Source organism: Gopherus flavomarginatus, chromosome 21 (assembly GCF_025201925.1).
Source record: "Gopherus flavomarginatus isolate rGopFla2 chromosome 21, rGopFla2.mat.asm, whole genome shotgun sequence".
Taxonomy (NCBI): Eukaryota; Metazoa; Chordata; order Testudines; family Testudinidae; genus Gopherus; species Gopherus flavomarginatus.
This window is the reverse complement of record NC_066637.1, coordinates 13542977-13557929: the sequence shown is the minus strand read 5'-3', so window position 1 is coordinate 13557929 and position 14953 is coordinate 13542977. Positions and strand designations below refer to the sequence as shown.

Sequence of the window (14953 nt, the reverse complement as noted above, 5' to 3'; positions counted from 1 at the left end):
TAAGATTCCTATGGTTAGGGCTTCCCGCCTCAGGATTAGGGTTCCTATGGGTAGGGCACTTGGAGCTAGGGTTAGGGTCCCTATGGGTGGGTCACTAGGAGCTAGGGTTAGGGTTCCTACAGGTAGGGCTTCCCGCCCTAGGTTTAGGGTTCCTATAGGTGGGGCACTTGGAGCTAGGGTTAGGGTTCCTATGGGTGGGTCACTTCGAGCTAGGGGTAGGGTTCCTGTAGGTGGGATACTGGGAGCTAGGGTCTGCCTTCCTATGGGTAGGGCTTCCCGCTCTCGGTTTAGGGTTCATATAGGTGGGAAACTTGGAGCTAGGGTTAGGGTTCCTATGGGTAGGGCACCTGGAGCTAGGGTTAAGATTCCTATGGTTAGGGCTTCCCGCCTCAGGATTAGGGTTCCTATGGGTAGGGCACCTGGAGCTAAGGTTAGGGTTCCTATGGGTAGGGCACTTGGAGCTAGGTTTAGGGTTCCTATGGGTAGGGCTTCCCTCCCTAGGGTTAGGGTTCCTGTGGGTAGGGCTTCCCTCCCTAGGGTTAGGGTTCCTATGGGTGGGACACTTGGAGCTAGGGATAGGGATCCTCAGGGTAGGACACTTGGAGCAAGGGTTAGGGTTAATATGGATAGGGTACTTGGAGCTAGTGTTAGGATTCCTATGGGTAGGGCTTCCCGCCCTAGGGTTAGGGATCCTATGGATAGGGCACCTGGAGCTAGGGTTAGGGTTCCTATGGGTAGGGCACTTGGAACTAGGGATAGGGATCCTCAAGGTGGGGCACTTGGAGCTAGGGTTAGGGTTCCTACGGGTAGGGCTTCCCACCCTACAGTTACGGTTCCTATGGGTAGGGCACTTGGAGCTAGGCTTAGAGTTCCTAAGAGCATGGCTGGCTTTATGAGGTGCGGGGTCGACTTCAAACAGTTTCCACAGGGCCTGGGAGGTATTAGTTAAAAAAAAAAAAAAAAAAGCACATGTAAAAAAAACACGTGAGGCTTGTATTCACTGGGCGGTGCTGTGACCCTTTGGCGGCACTTCGGTGGTGCGTCCTTCACTTGATTCAGGTCTTCAGCGGGATTGAATAATCCGCTGCCCACGTGCCCTCGAGGACCCTGAAAGAGTGAAAGATCCGCCGCTGAAGTGCTGCTGAAGACCAAAAGCGCCGCCAGGTGAGTAAAAATTAAAAAGGCTCCTCTAGCCAGGGAAGGGATTCTCACTGGGTGTGGGGCCCTCTTAGGTGCAGGGCCCGATTCGGGGAAACTGGTGGAATAGGCCTAAAGCCAGCGCTGCTGCATATCATTGACTCTGGATTTGCCCAAGTCATCTGCAACATAAAAGGAGACAAAGCATGGATTTATTACTGCAGCCTTCCAGGCTGCAATGTGCAGATGTTATAAAACAGATGTTCTTTGGGCATGGAAGAGCAGCAGAGAAAGAGTGCCTACAGCTGCAGCTTACTCAACTAGCTCAGCAAAGGGCAAACATGACAGTCACGTGTCCTAAAAACTTAACTGTCTGACTTGTGTCAGGGTGAGGGAGGAGGACAGGCACTTGTTGTTTGATAGCCAACTCACATTCCCTAGGGATTTGAATGATGTGCAGTGTGTGATCCACCTCGAAGGAGGTCACATCCCTTTATGCTGGGCAGCTCAGTGGAGGGGGAAAGTGTTGCAGCATCAGAAGAAATGTGTCCAACCGAAACTGCATCTTTGCAAAGTTACTATTAACAGCTGATGTAAATTGCTGCACAGAGAGGGCCATTTTCATTGCCCAAGAAGTATTTATCCTACACAATCCAGCAATGATGTTGCTATGCTTGAGTGCCATCTGCTGGCGCTCTATTTATTAACTATTTACAGCTCTAGATAGACCTGTCTTGTAACTATTAGTGGGCCAGATCTGGGCCCCCACTGTGGTCACTTTGTGGCACAAAGCAATGGTAAAGGCAGCTGAAGTGGGTTCCTGAGGATTCCCACAGCACGAGGTGGGTAGCACTCATACAGTAGGTTCTTTTGCCAGCCCCCAGTGTGGGGGGCATGCCCAAAGAATTGCTATGTCTAGTCACTCCTCCAGCTGCTGGTACCAGTTTGCAGCTGGATACAAAAGGCCCAGCATCCTTCTGCAGGGAGCGCAGCATCCATACTATCATCTGAAATGAGAATGTGTCTTCATCATAAGCCTAGATTTCCACTCCTCAATTATACCCCCACCATCTAGATTCCCAGTTAGGAAAACATTTCTGACCCTTTCTTCCTTTTGCCACTACTCTCTCCTTCATGCACAATCCGTCATCCACAGGAACACACCTAATATTTGCTCATTTGTAAAAAATTATCTCTGCTGTAAGAGATCCCTGACCAAACGACTTTAGCTATGCATCACAACTGCCAGGTGTTTAACTGAAAGACCTCTGATCGATAACAAACCCTTCTTTTTTCAAGGCCCCATTTCACTTGCTACACTGAATGTTACATTTATCAATATGCAGGACTTCTCATACACTTCAGTGCTGGGTTTTTTAAGTTACTAGTTAATAGTTGTCTTCCAACTAAAGACAAGGCAGACCAGCATATAGTGAAAATCTGTGGCCATCTAGACCCCTCATGTGGCACACCCTGGTCATTTGGAATTTCCTGTTGATGATAAGAACAGAACACAGATCCTTCAGATTCAAAACACAGCTAAAGGAGAATCTCTGATAGGAGTATGTGGCCTATGTCACATGAGCCAATTTTAACAATGTTGTACCTAGGGAGACAAAACCATCAGTAGCTTCACATTTGGTGACATTCACCCCATGCAGAAAGGATGCTCAAGATCTATGTGCCACTTAAGTCCCACTCAAACTAAGGCTTAAATGGGGTTCCAACGATGTAGAATCCTTGTGCAGATGAATTCAACACTTCATGCACAGCTGGCTTGTCTACAGTGGAAACTGAATATAGCTGTGGGCTGCAAGTTATTATAGGAGGCATGTTTCAGAGTAGCAGCCCTATTAGTCTGTATCCACAAAAAGAACAGGAGTACTTGTGGCACCTTAGAGACTAACAAATGTATTTGAGCATAAGCTTTTGTGGGCTACAGATCACTTCTTCAGATGTATAGAATGGAACATACAGTAAGGAGATATGTACAGTGATAAGCTGCCAGAATGTTAATAACCGGTTCCCTACCAGGTCTTCGGTGGCACTTCGGCGGCGGGTCCTTCACTTGCTCTGGGTTTTCGGTGGTGGGTCTTTCACTGCCACCGAAGACCCAGAGTGAGTGAATGACCTGCTGTCAAAGTACTGCTGCTGCCCGGGGGGGGGGGGGGGGGGGGGGGAGCAAGGGGGGCAATTTACCCCGGGCCCTGCAGGAGCCCTGCGAGCCCTGGCCGAGAATCCCTTCCCTGGCTAGAGGCACCTCTTTAATTTTTATTCACCCGGCTGCAGTCCTGGTCTTTGGTGGCACTTGGGAGGTGGGCCCTTCACTCACTCCGGGTCTTCAGCGGCACTTTGGCAGCGGGTCCTTCGGTGCTGCTGAAGACGCAGAACGAGTGAAGGACCTGCCGCCACCGAAGACTCAGAGCACTGCCTGGTGAGTACAAGCGCCACAGCGGGTGGCGCCTTTATTTTATGTCCACTCCCCTGCTTTGCCCCAGGCCCCATGAATTCTCTGGGTGGCCCTGCCCCAATTCAGTACAGAACCAGTTATTAAGAGCCGCCCGGTGAGTACAAGCCCGAGACCCCCCACCCTAACTGCCCCCCAAGGTCCCACCCCCTACCCAACTCACCCCACTCCCTGTCCCCTGACTGCCCCGACCCCATCCACCACGGACTCCCGGAACTCCCACACCTACCCAACCCTCCCCATTCCCCATCCCCTGACTACCCCCCGCCCCCAGAACCTCCATCCCCTCAAGCTGCTCCCTGCCCCTTATCCAACTCCTCCTCTCAGCCCTGGCCTGGCCCCCTTACCATGCCGCTCAAAGTGGCAGGAGCTGCAGAGCTGCCCAGGAGCAGCCCAAAACGCTGGAGCCAGGCTTTGCGAGAGGGGGGAAGGTGGGGGAGGGGCCGAGGGAGCCTCCCCAGCCGGGAGCTCAAGGGCTGGACAGGATGGTCCTGTGGGCCAGAGTTTGTCCAGCCCTTTAACAACCAGCTCTAAACCAACTTCTAAATTTAGCAACCGGTTTGCGCAACCAGGCTCCAGCTCACCACTCACTGGGTATATATACAGGTCTGTCGCATCTTAGGCGCATTCAACATGAGCAATTTCAGTTTTATGCAGTCAGCAAAAACAAGAACAAAACAAAAAAAAGAGAAAAATAACAATTTAAATATTGTTTCTGTAGTGTGGGCAATTCCGCCCACCATTACACTCAGTGTAATTTTGACTATACGCGATCTTCTCTTTAAGTGCTGACTGCAGAATGTAACCCCAGCGTAAGATGAGACAGACCTGTACATACAGAACATGAAAAGGTGGAATTAGCCATATCAACTCTAAGAGGCTAATTAATTAAGATGAGCAATTATCAGCAGGAGAAAAAAAAACTTTTGTAGTGATAATCAAGACAGCCCATTTCAGACAGTCGACAAGAGATGTGAGGATACTTAACATCCTACTTAAAAAGGGTTTCACTCGACTCTCTCCCCCCTCCCCGTGCGTGCAGAACTCCATTGGGGTAGTGGGCTCTAGGCCTGGAATTTGAGATGAAATAGGATACTGCTTTACTATGGTGCAGACCACTTTGTAAACCTGTATGGGAGGCAAATCTATTTCTGTCCCTTCCCTGTTCCTTGCGGATGCCTCTCTTGTGGCTGCCAGACTACAGTCTGGTCTGGCAGCAATTAATTCACATGACTGCAAACTAGGGTGACCAGATGTCCCGATTTTATACGTACATTCCCAATTTTTGGGTCGGTCTTATATAGACTCCTATTACCCCCCATCTCCATCCCGATTTTTCACATTTGCTGTCTGGTCGCCCTGCTGAAAACTAGATTTACATCTGCATTCAAACAGAGTGCTACACGGTAATTATTTGAGACACTCCAGCTGTGCAGTCATATCCCCACTCGTTTTAGGGCCATTGTCTTAGAATGCTACAATAATTTTAAACTAGGATTGCCCCATTCTCATCGCTTACCATGTGGCTCCTGCATTCTCCGGTCCACTAATGAGGTCAGCCTCATCCACCTCCTTACCAGCTCGTAACCCAAATTTTTCCCACCTTCTTCCATGCTGCTCGTCACACACAGACCATCCTCCCTGAACTGATTTGGAAAGCTACTCTCCTACCCTGTTTACGGTCCACCTCCGATGCCATGCTGGGGCCGCTAAGCATGGTGATGATGTATATATTAAATAAATGTCTCTTGCCTTTTGGAAGAGATCCATTTCAGGAAAGCCAGGAGAACAGACTTCTCTTTTATCTCATTCCAGGTGATTTCACTCAGCTAGGGCAAGATTTTCAAAAGGGCTCCACCTGCTGGCTGCACACTGAGTGCTGAGCTATTTCAAGAAATCTGTCCTTTATTGACAGGGGTAGATCAATTGTACCCACCTCAGAGGTGAGCAATGTAGCTTGGATGCAAACTCATTACATCATTGCCTTTCCCCTCTTTCTATTTCAGAGATACTCTAAGCACCATAATGCAGCCCTCAATAAACAACACTGATGAATGCCATTAGTCTTCACCTAGTTGGAAGAAAGTGACATTTATCCAACGGCCCCACATCAACCTTGAGTTAAAGGTGTGGAAAGTCATCGCACAATGGATAATTAAACCCAGCAAGAACACAAAAGAGATTAAAAAAATAAAACAAAGCAGAGGAAGGATATTGTCAGTAAAGCATCATTATCCCCTTAGCACTGTTCTGAAATCTCGCCACCGTCTCCAAAAATTGGTCATTTTCAGCCTAGTCAATAATATCACCACTGCCAGCCTTCTGCCAGTCTGTCTCCAAAGATGCCAAGGACTGAATGGGCCATGGAGCCAGGACTACCTTCTCAGCCTTAGAGATGACCACTTCAGAGCAGCCAGTATCAAGCAGAGTGCTCCAGGGGTCAGTCCTGGGGCCACTTTTGTTCAACATCCTTATTAATGAGCTGGATGATGGGATTAATTGCACCCTCAGCAAGTTCGCAGATGACACTAAACTGGGGGGAGCGGTAGATATGCTGGAGGGTAGGAATAGGGTCCAGAGTGACATAGACAAATTAGAAGATTGGGCCAAAAGAAATCTGATGAGGTTCAACAAGAACAAGTGCAGAGTTCTGCACTTAGGAAGGAAGAATCCCATGAACTGCTACAGGCTGGGGACCAAACGGCTAAGCAGCAGTTCTGCAGAAAAGGACCTGGGGATTACAGTGGATAAGAAGCTGGATATGAGTCAGCAGCATGCCCTTGTTGCCAAGAAGCCAACAGCATATTGGACTGTATTAGTAGGAGCATTGCCAGCAGTTTGAGGGAAGTGATTATTCCCCTCTATTCAGCACTGGTGAGGCCACACCTGGAGTATTGTGTCCAGTTTTGGTCCCCACGCTACAGAAGAGATGTGGACAAATTGGAGAGAGTCCAGCAGAGGGCAACAAAAATGATTAGGGGACTGGGGCACATGACTTATAAGGAGAAGCTGAGGGAACTGGAGTTATTTAGTCTGCAGAAGAGAACAGTGAGGGGAGATTTGACAGCAACCTTCAATTACCTGAAGGAGGGTTCCAAAGAGGATGGAGCTAGGATGTTCTCAGTGGTAGCAGATGACAGAACAAGAAGCAATGGTCTCAAGTTGCAGTGGGGGAGGTCTAGGTTGGATATTAGGAAATACTATTTCACTAGGAGGGTAGTAAAGCACTGGAATTGGTTACCTAGAGGTAGTGGAATCTCCTTCCTTAGAGGTTTTTAAGGTCCAGCTTGACAAAGCCCTGGCTGGGATGATCTGGTTCGAGTTGGTCCTGCTTTGAGCAGGGGATTGGACTAGATGACCTCCTGAGGTCTGTTCCAACCTTATGATTCTATGAGGTGTGTGAATAGGACAGCATACCAGAAGCTTGTACTGTTGTACCCAGGCTGTGCTTTGTTCTCTGGATAAGAAAGGATCAGCTGAGCTGTATGTTCAGTATCTTTCACAACCTCTAAATTCACATGATTTTTCACATAATTAGTCATCCGCTGTAACAAATCAAGACACTTTCTTGATATTTGGTACTACAGAACTCTACTGCCTTCTGTACCAGTAACGAGCCCATACAGAGGAGAACTGTTGCCTGCGGCACACTCAGAAGCTGAATTACTGCATTACAGAACCATCAACACAGGGAACAGTAAACCTTCCCTACAAGGGACACTTCAATTTCTAGTTCCCTGCTAAGCTTTCTGCTTACTGCTGAAAACATTTTTGCCACAGGCATTCCTCTGATGCAGAGAGAAACTCTCTCTCTCCCTCCCACCCCCCAACTTTAAAAGAATTTGCATCCTCCCTGAATTCAGCCTAAGGATTTTGTGGGTATATAAAAGCCCAAAATATATTTAGCTTCACTGTGTCCATTCTGCTCTTGCTGGGCTGAGTGATTTGTGCTCATTCTAAGTGATTTTGTTTGGACTGGTACTTGCAAGCAGACAGGGAGGAGGAAAGCAATACATGCCTGGGAGGTGAACCGCACAGCCCTGTACTGCACTAACTCTGCTTCTGGAAAGGAGGGAATGGCTCCGTAGAGGAATGCAACTCAGAAGCATGAAGAACCGCGTGCTTCTTATCATGCTCAGAGCAGCCAGGAAAGTGGGGAGGATGTGCCCCTAGATGCTCAACTCCTAGAGTCTCCAGTCTACCGTGTTATTTCTTCATAACTGGAATCAGTGGATTAAGCATTTAAGAACCTTTTTGAATTCAGGCCTGAACTCCCACTGATTTCAATAGATGCCAAAATACCTTTAAAAGTCTGGCCCTACTGTTCAAGCCAGAGCCCAGTGAAGTCCACGAAAATATTCCCGTGGATTTTGCATCAGGCCCTTTGTCCCCTTGCTTGCAGCTGTGGACCAGCCATTAGAGTGAGATGCATAACACACACACTGAGCACAAGTCTATATGAAGGATGAACAAGGTGCAGAAGCTTCCCATAAGCATCCAAAAGCATAGTGGCTTCTTGAAACTACCTGACCCTCCTTGTTCATTCAAGTCACATGGAGATTTGTGTTACTCATTCTCTAACTGATGAAGGAAAATTAGTTGGCAAAGTAAAAATATTGCAGGATAACAAAGCTGTGAGTCAAAGATGAATTAAGGAAAATGACAAATAACCTAATGCAGGATTTATTTATGGAACGGTGAGTCATGGAGTAATATACAGCAACCCAATCTTGGGAAGTGTACTGCAGAGAATGACAAACGACTTGGAATTAATTATGCAAGAAACAGTGGCTGCTCTTCTGGAGCCCAATTCTGCAAGGTGCTGAAATCCCCCAGCACCAACTGAGACCGAGGGGAGGCAAGAGCATCCAGAAGAAAAGAGTTCAAGCCTCGTTCTGGAGCACTCCACTCCCCAAATGCATTGCAAATGTTACTATATTGGTGGTTCAGAGGAGGAGAGAAAATAATTTTTAAAAATGGCTCTAACTAAAGTACTCTCTGCTTAAAAGGAGGTAGTTTGATTTAGGGGACAGAGCACTAAACTGGGACTCTTGAGAGCTGGGTTCTGTTCCTGGTTTGCTGGGTGAGCTTGAGCAAGTCCATGCCTCAGTTTACCCACCTGTAAAATGGGGATAGTAACAGATGAAAAGCATGGGATAAGAACTAGTGATAGGCAGGCGTCAAATAGGTTTATCCACCCCTATTTGGCCTAGAGAATGAGACAGGCTCTCTCGCAGGATTTTTTGTGTCACTCACTGTATCCAACTGTCTGCTTGCTATCATGCTCTGACTGGAATATCTGAGTTCAGGATGATCTACCCCCAAATGTAGTTTATTGAGTCGACTCTCAAAATATCATTTCCCACCCTTCTCTTGAACTGCTCTGCCTCTTTTGCCTCTAGGTTCTGTCCCTCGTTGGCAGTTACAACACTACCCACTGCAGTATCAGCCAGTAGATATAGCGAACAGCTGCCTTTACCCTCAACCCAGCTGCTTAACGTTGATCAGACCTCACAGTGCTGAGCATGGCAAAGGGTTGGGACGAGAGTGGGCAGTTCAGGGATGGACGGGAGAGGACTGGAGAATGCAGAAGACAGGAGAAGGAAATACAGGGCATGAGTGTGGGAAACACCAACATCATAATGCTGGCCCTGCTTATTCCTTATGGATCCTTACAACAAGTCAGAATTAACGCCTACTTTTGAAATGATGCCTTATCTGACCAACTCTCCATTAGATACAAACATCTCCGAACACATGCTACAATGATAACTTATTACTTTGGGAAGCTGGAGCTTTTTTAGAACCAGGGAGTTAAACTAGCTGTGTTATAAAAGTGCCTCAACAATCAAAGTTTCTATCTTCAAGTTTTGTGGCCCCCAGAAGTCCCATGCCAACCTTCCACCAGGAGCGATCTTGACTTGCAATGGGAGCTCTACCCACAAAGGGCTGGTTTTCTGTGTGGGAACGGGTGGGCCTGCTGTCCTTAAAGAAATTTAAGGGAAAATTTGCCCACCTGATCCCAAGCCCACTGAAATCAGTGGAAGGGCTCCCATTGCCTTCAATGGGTCTTGCAGGATCTCTAAAAACCAGAAACCTCTATATTTAAACTCAGCTTGAGCATTCTGAGTCTGCTGCTTTCCATGTGATGAAGGGCGAGCCATAGACAATCTTGCCACTTGTAGACAACTTGAAAGGGGCTAATGGGAGGTGCACTGCCAAGTCTGTGATTTACATAGAGTTTGGTATTTCGGCAGGTGCACTATTCGACCTTTCAGATTAGGTCTGGACCTTTCATCATTTCAGCACATCCTATTGCAATGGGAAAAAAAATCAAAATATCATTAACCACAGTGATGTGATATAGGAGGTCTACACATTTTGCTGTTTAAATTTAGGCTCCCAGGGTGAGACTCTACATCCCTATACTCTCAGTGAAGTCCATGGTGCATAGATATAACTGAAGGCAGAATTTGTCCCTGAAGTTTCTAGGTGCAACAATATCCAAGTGCATTACATATACTAATGAATTTGTCCTCACAACACTCCGGGAGGAGGAGCAGCGCTATTATCCTCATCTTACAGATGGGGAGCTGAGATATAGAAAGCCTAAGTGACTTGACCAAGGTCATGCAGGAAGTATGTGGCAGGGCTTTGTGAGTTTTGCAGAGGGGTGGTAAACAAAGACATACCCATTAGTTAATAGTCCTGGGTCAAAATTCTGCCCCCAGCTATGCCTGTGCATCCCCAATAGCAACTGCTGGAACCCACTTAAAGTCAGGAGGGTATATAAATTAATACAGCATTTGCCCCCTACCCTACCCCCCCCCACCCTGAGTTCTGTGGCTAAATTTTTACAATTGCTCCTTGTTGTTCAAAGGTTCCCTTGGACATCCATTTTCCACATACAGTTGTGTTTTGCAGCGGTGAGATGGCATAGATTACGTCCAAAAGGGCCTAGATCAGAAAGTTTCATAACTGGAGTGGAGTTTCCCCAGACTTCTGGGTTGTTGGGAAGAGAAATTTTGTCCTGACCCCTCTCTAGTGTTAAAGACACAATATACACGGTCATATCCTTATCCAGCTGCCCAGCCAGCAACAAGTACCAGTATCATTTACCAGCTTTCTCCCTTGGGTTTGGGTTAAAGTGCTATAAATGACAAACTGGATCTTTCCTTTTGTAGCAGGACATCTGAATCTCAGTTGGCTTCAACTCCTTATCAGAGATTTGCAGGAAGGAATTTTAATGTTAGCGTATCAGTAGGGCTACTGGGTATTTTAACTCCTTCCCTGTACTGGATGGAATCAAAACTGCTCCTCTATCCCATAGGCCTTAAGAATGAGCAGAGATTCTTTTAGCTCCTGTGATAGACACCTGTGGTTGCAGAACAGCAGAATCTATCATTGCTGTCTGCAAAGTTCCGAATGGCCAAGATACGTAATAGAGGTACAGGCATGCAAACCCAGGTAGTATTTGCCTGTTGGTTACAATGTTTTCTCTGGCTTCCTCCACATGCTGACTGGAGGCCCTATTCTAAGCAGCCAATGAAGCAGACAGCTGCTACTACTGCATTATTACATGCACAGCCAAAATCCACCCTTGTTTTTGTGTGGTTGGCTAAAGAACATTGCCAGTGTTCATTATTACATTGCTATTTATCTTCTCAGGGTTAGAGTGGTGAGAGTAATGGCTTTTTCAGTTCATTGGTAACTTTAAAAAAGTTTTACAACATTCCTTTTTGGATCAAATTTAACATTTCGTTCCACCAAAATCAAAGCCTTTCATTTTAATTTTAATCTTAAAACTTTTTGAATTTTTTTTAAATAAGATTCAAGGATATTTTGAAACTAAAAGTAGTTTTAATTGGAAAAATCAATGTTTCCATTTTTTTCAGAAATTTTGTTTCTTCCCTCCCCCCCCAAACGAACAATTCAGTAAAACTGACAAATTCTTGAAATATTTCAGTGTCATTGAATCTGTATTTTTCTTGGACACACAAAAAAATTGGCCAAAAACTTTCACTCAGCTCTACGCAGGGCCATATTCTGTCTTCAGTTACATCTAGGCAACATCATGGAAGACAGCCATTTAAAAGAAAGATGAGTTTATGGTTGAGATACTGAACTGGATTTCAAGAGCTACCAAACATTGACTCTTCCACAAACTTTCTATGTGACCCTGGGCAAGTTTCTTCATCTCTGTGTGTCTTAGTTGCCCCTTTTAGAAGTTAAGCTACTATTACTTGCTTTCTCCTATCCTCTGGCTATCTTGCCATTTGGAATGCAAGACTTCAGGACAGGGACTGTTTTTAAGTGTGTTTATATACAGCACCTGGCCCAGTGGGGCTATGATCTTGATATCATTGATAATATGATCTGAAATATGCACGGGAGAAAAGTAAAGCTGCCTTGGATTATTCCCTGATATTTGTTTTGAGAGCCCAACACAGTCACAAGCTAGAAAATGAAGCTCACTATATGTCTTAACTTTATCTAGGTAATTTCCACAGATTTCAGCGGAAATCATGCAGGAATAATGCAGTGTAATTCTTTCAGAATTCACCCTCTAAACAGTAACAATATGGTCCAAATATAACTTGTAATAGGATCTGGGGGGACATATTCAAGTTATCTTCTAGGGAAGACAACTAGATGTCTATGTCCTAGCTTCACTCCTAGAAATTCATCAGAAAATAAGTCCTATTCCGTAGTCATAACCAGTAATGTGAATGCGCCAATGGGTCTTGGCAACATGGACAGTCAAACAGGTTGACATAATATGTGATTAAGAAAATTCATTGTAAAGTCATCATCAATATTTGAAACTACCAGTCCTCTCTCTCCACCCTATGTGGAGAGAGCTTCCTTTAACCCAGAACTGGAGAAGAAATTAAGACTCATGAATTTCACTAGGGTCCTTGTTTGCCAGGCCACTTTATTAACCCAGGAGGTGTTCAGATACTATGGCAGTGTATGCTGCTACAAAAGATTAAGATAGTTAAAGGCAGTGAGCCTAGTCTTTCATGGCCTTGCACTTTATGTAGCTGTTTGCACTTCTGCAGAGTGAGTGTGAAGAACAATCAGAGGGAGAACTCTGATTTAGCTATGTTTTACATAGCTGTATGTGACTCCACAAGGGCATCCGAGAATCAGACCCACCCTGGGGGAGTTGCAACTCAGTAAAACTCTTTGGAGCAAGGACCTTCTTTTTATGCTGTTTGTACAGCACCTAGCTCAATGAGGTGCTGGTTCATGACCAGGACTCCAGGGCATTACAGTAATAATTAATAGTCACCTGGTCCTTTATAGAACAGAACACCTTCAACAAAGGTCCACCCACCAGAGATGCATCATGCTACAATAGTCACTCCCCATCATGGTACAAATCCGTGTTCCCTGACCAGCAAGTCACCAGTTAGAAACAACTAATTTCCTACAAAAGTTACATGAAGCAAAAAGATGCAGCAGTGGAATTACCACTCATGCCCTTGCTTGACTAATTATTTCAGCATCATTTGTTTTCATGACTCTAAGTAACTTGATGAGTTATCACGCATACCATTTACTGTTCAAAACACAGTGGCAACCTCTCTTGGACCGTCAGCTCAAGAGTGGCTGATTTCAAAGCATGTTAATCCAAACAGCATAACATCCATCCTACGCCATGGTTTCAAATTCATGAGTATTTGGATTTAGGAACCTTAAGGTGGGATTTTCAAAAGAAGCTAAGGAATTGGGTGCTTAAATCCCTTAGACTCCTTTGAACAATCCCAGACTTTGATAAGTCCTGGATCTGGGGGAGAAGATAATTTGACAAATAGTGGGCAACAAGTTAGGAAATTAAATATATACCCCTCTTACCTGCCTCCATAAGTTGACATTGCTGGCCAAAGACCTGTGAGAAAGTAACAGGGCCTGCAGCAGAGTTGGAGGTCACTGGTAAAGCATCCATGCTCTCTCAGGGTCCTTTGCGTTAGTCATGTAACACAATCCAGAACCCTTGAAGAAGTTTCCTGTTCCTCCACGGTCCCAGATGGAGAACCTGGATGGATCGGAGAAGATGACCACCACCTGGCTAGGTAACTTGTTCTCAGTGCCCAAGGTTCTTCCCCTGCTTTTTCAAAGAAAGGAACACCATTGCTTGCTGTTTTCACTCAGGTGTCATTTCTATTTGGAATGAGTCTAACCTTCTCTTTTCAGGAGCTGCTGTACCTGTTTTAACCAGTTCCAAGGGCCTCAGACATAAAAAGATAGGTATTGATTAACTCCCCCCTTCTTGGGGTGACTGCAATAGTTGTACGAAATGTGCAAGTTTCTCCCCAGAGCAGTCGTGTACTTATTCGACTTCAGTGTCTAATTGTCTGATTAGCTTGTCCGTGAGCTTTGGCACAATTCCACATGAGGACCGTGAAGGGAGTTTTCCCAGTGGTTTAGTAACTGGGCTTGCTAGGGGTATTAAGCCTTAATCATTTCAGTCTGCTAGGTGGACACGCAAAGATCCTTGTGTCGACTCCTGGCTGCAAGATCCAGTGATGTTTGTTACCAAAAAGATCTGTCAGTCCGTCCAGCTTTTATATCTGGACTTCACAGTCAGCAGGTGATCACAGAATGAAATAGTCTTTTCAGCTGATCAAGTCAGTGCCAGAACTGTGCTTCAGGGAACCTTCCACTTGCAGCAGTCTACCGAAGATGGTCTCCTTCCTCTCCAGGTGGTCTGATTGAATTTCTCTGTCTCCCTTCCTGAATCCAGTAGCAGTCTGCAGCAGGCAGCCTCTGCTGTCACAGATTGTATTGGCTCTTGGCATTAGTCCCTGGTTAATTCCTTCACTACAGATCTGCCTCTCTCTTTTCCCCAGCCAAACAGGCAAGTGGGAGGAGATTGGAGCCAGTGTTAAATAACATTTCCTCTGACCTGCTGCAGTGTCCCCCCCTCTGTTCTGTGATGCAAAGGCTGTTCCTTGGAGTCATCCTGGTAGCACAGGGAAGTGCTAACTCAGCCAGGCAGGAGAAAGCTGGTTGCTTTAACCCTCTCGTGCCCATCTGCATTTGTCAGGGATCCAAGAAGCCCAAGAGAAAGGGGGAAGGATGGTGAGGGATGAGTTGTGTACACATGTATCTTAAACTCCAGCCGTTGTGTCACAATCAGGATGGTAGCAGCTGCTGTCTCAATTATTTCAATGTAAAGTAGCAAGGAAGACCATTTCCATGGAAAAGGGACCAAGTGTTAACTCCCAGCAGCATCTGCGACAGCGGGTTCATCTTTATTTTAAAAATCCCATCTGGTGACGCAAAGGATGCTAACTTTAGAGAGAGCTGCATGATTTTATCCTTAGTGAGTCACTGGCGCAG

General features: G+C 46.0%; 1 protein-coding gene across 1 annotated transcript in view; it reads right to left on the bottom strand.

Moving 5' to 3' along the window:
• The window catches only part of KAZN (kazrin, periplakin interacting protein), a 729684-nt gene extending 715199 nt beyond the window's left edge, over positions 1-14485 (bottom strand). Inside the window, exon 1 of the mRNA XM_050931542.1 lies at positions 13466-14485. Coding sequence (XP_050787499.1) covers positions 13466-13556 — 91 coding nt within the window. The 5' untranslated portion in view covers positions 13557-14485. The remainder of the gene's footprint in view (positions 1-13465) is intronic.
• Positions 14486-14953: the final 468 nt, after the last annotated feature.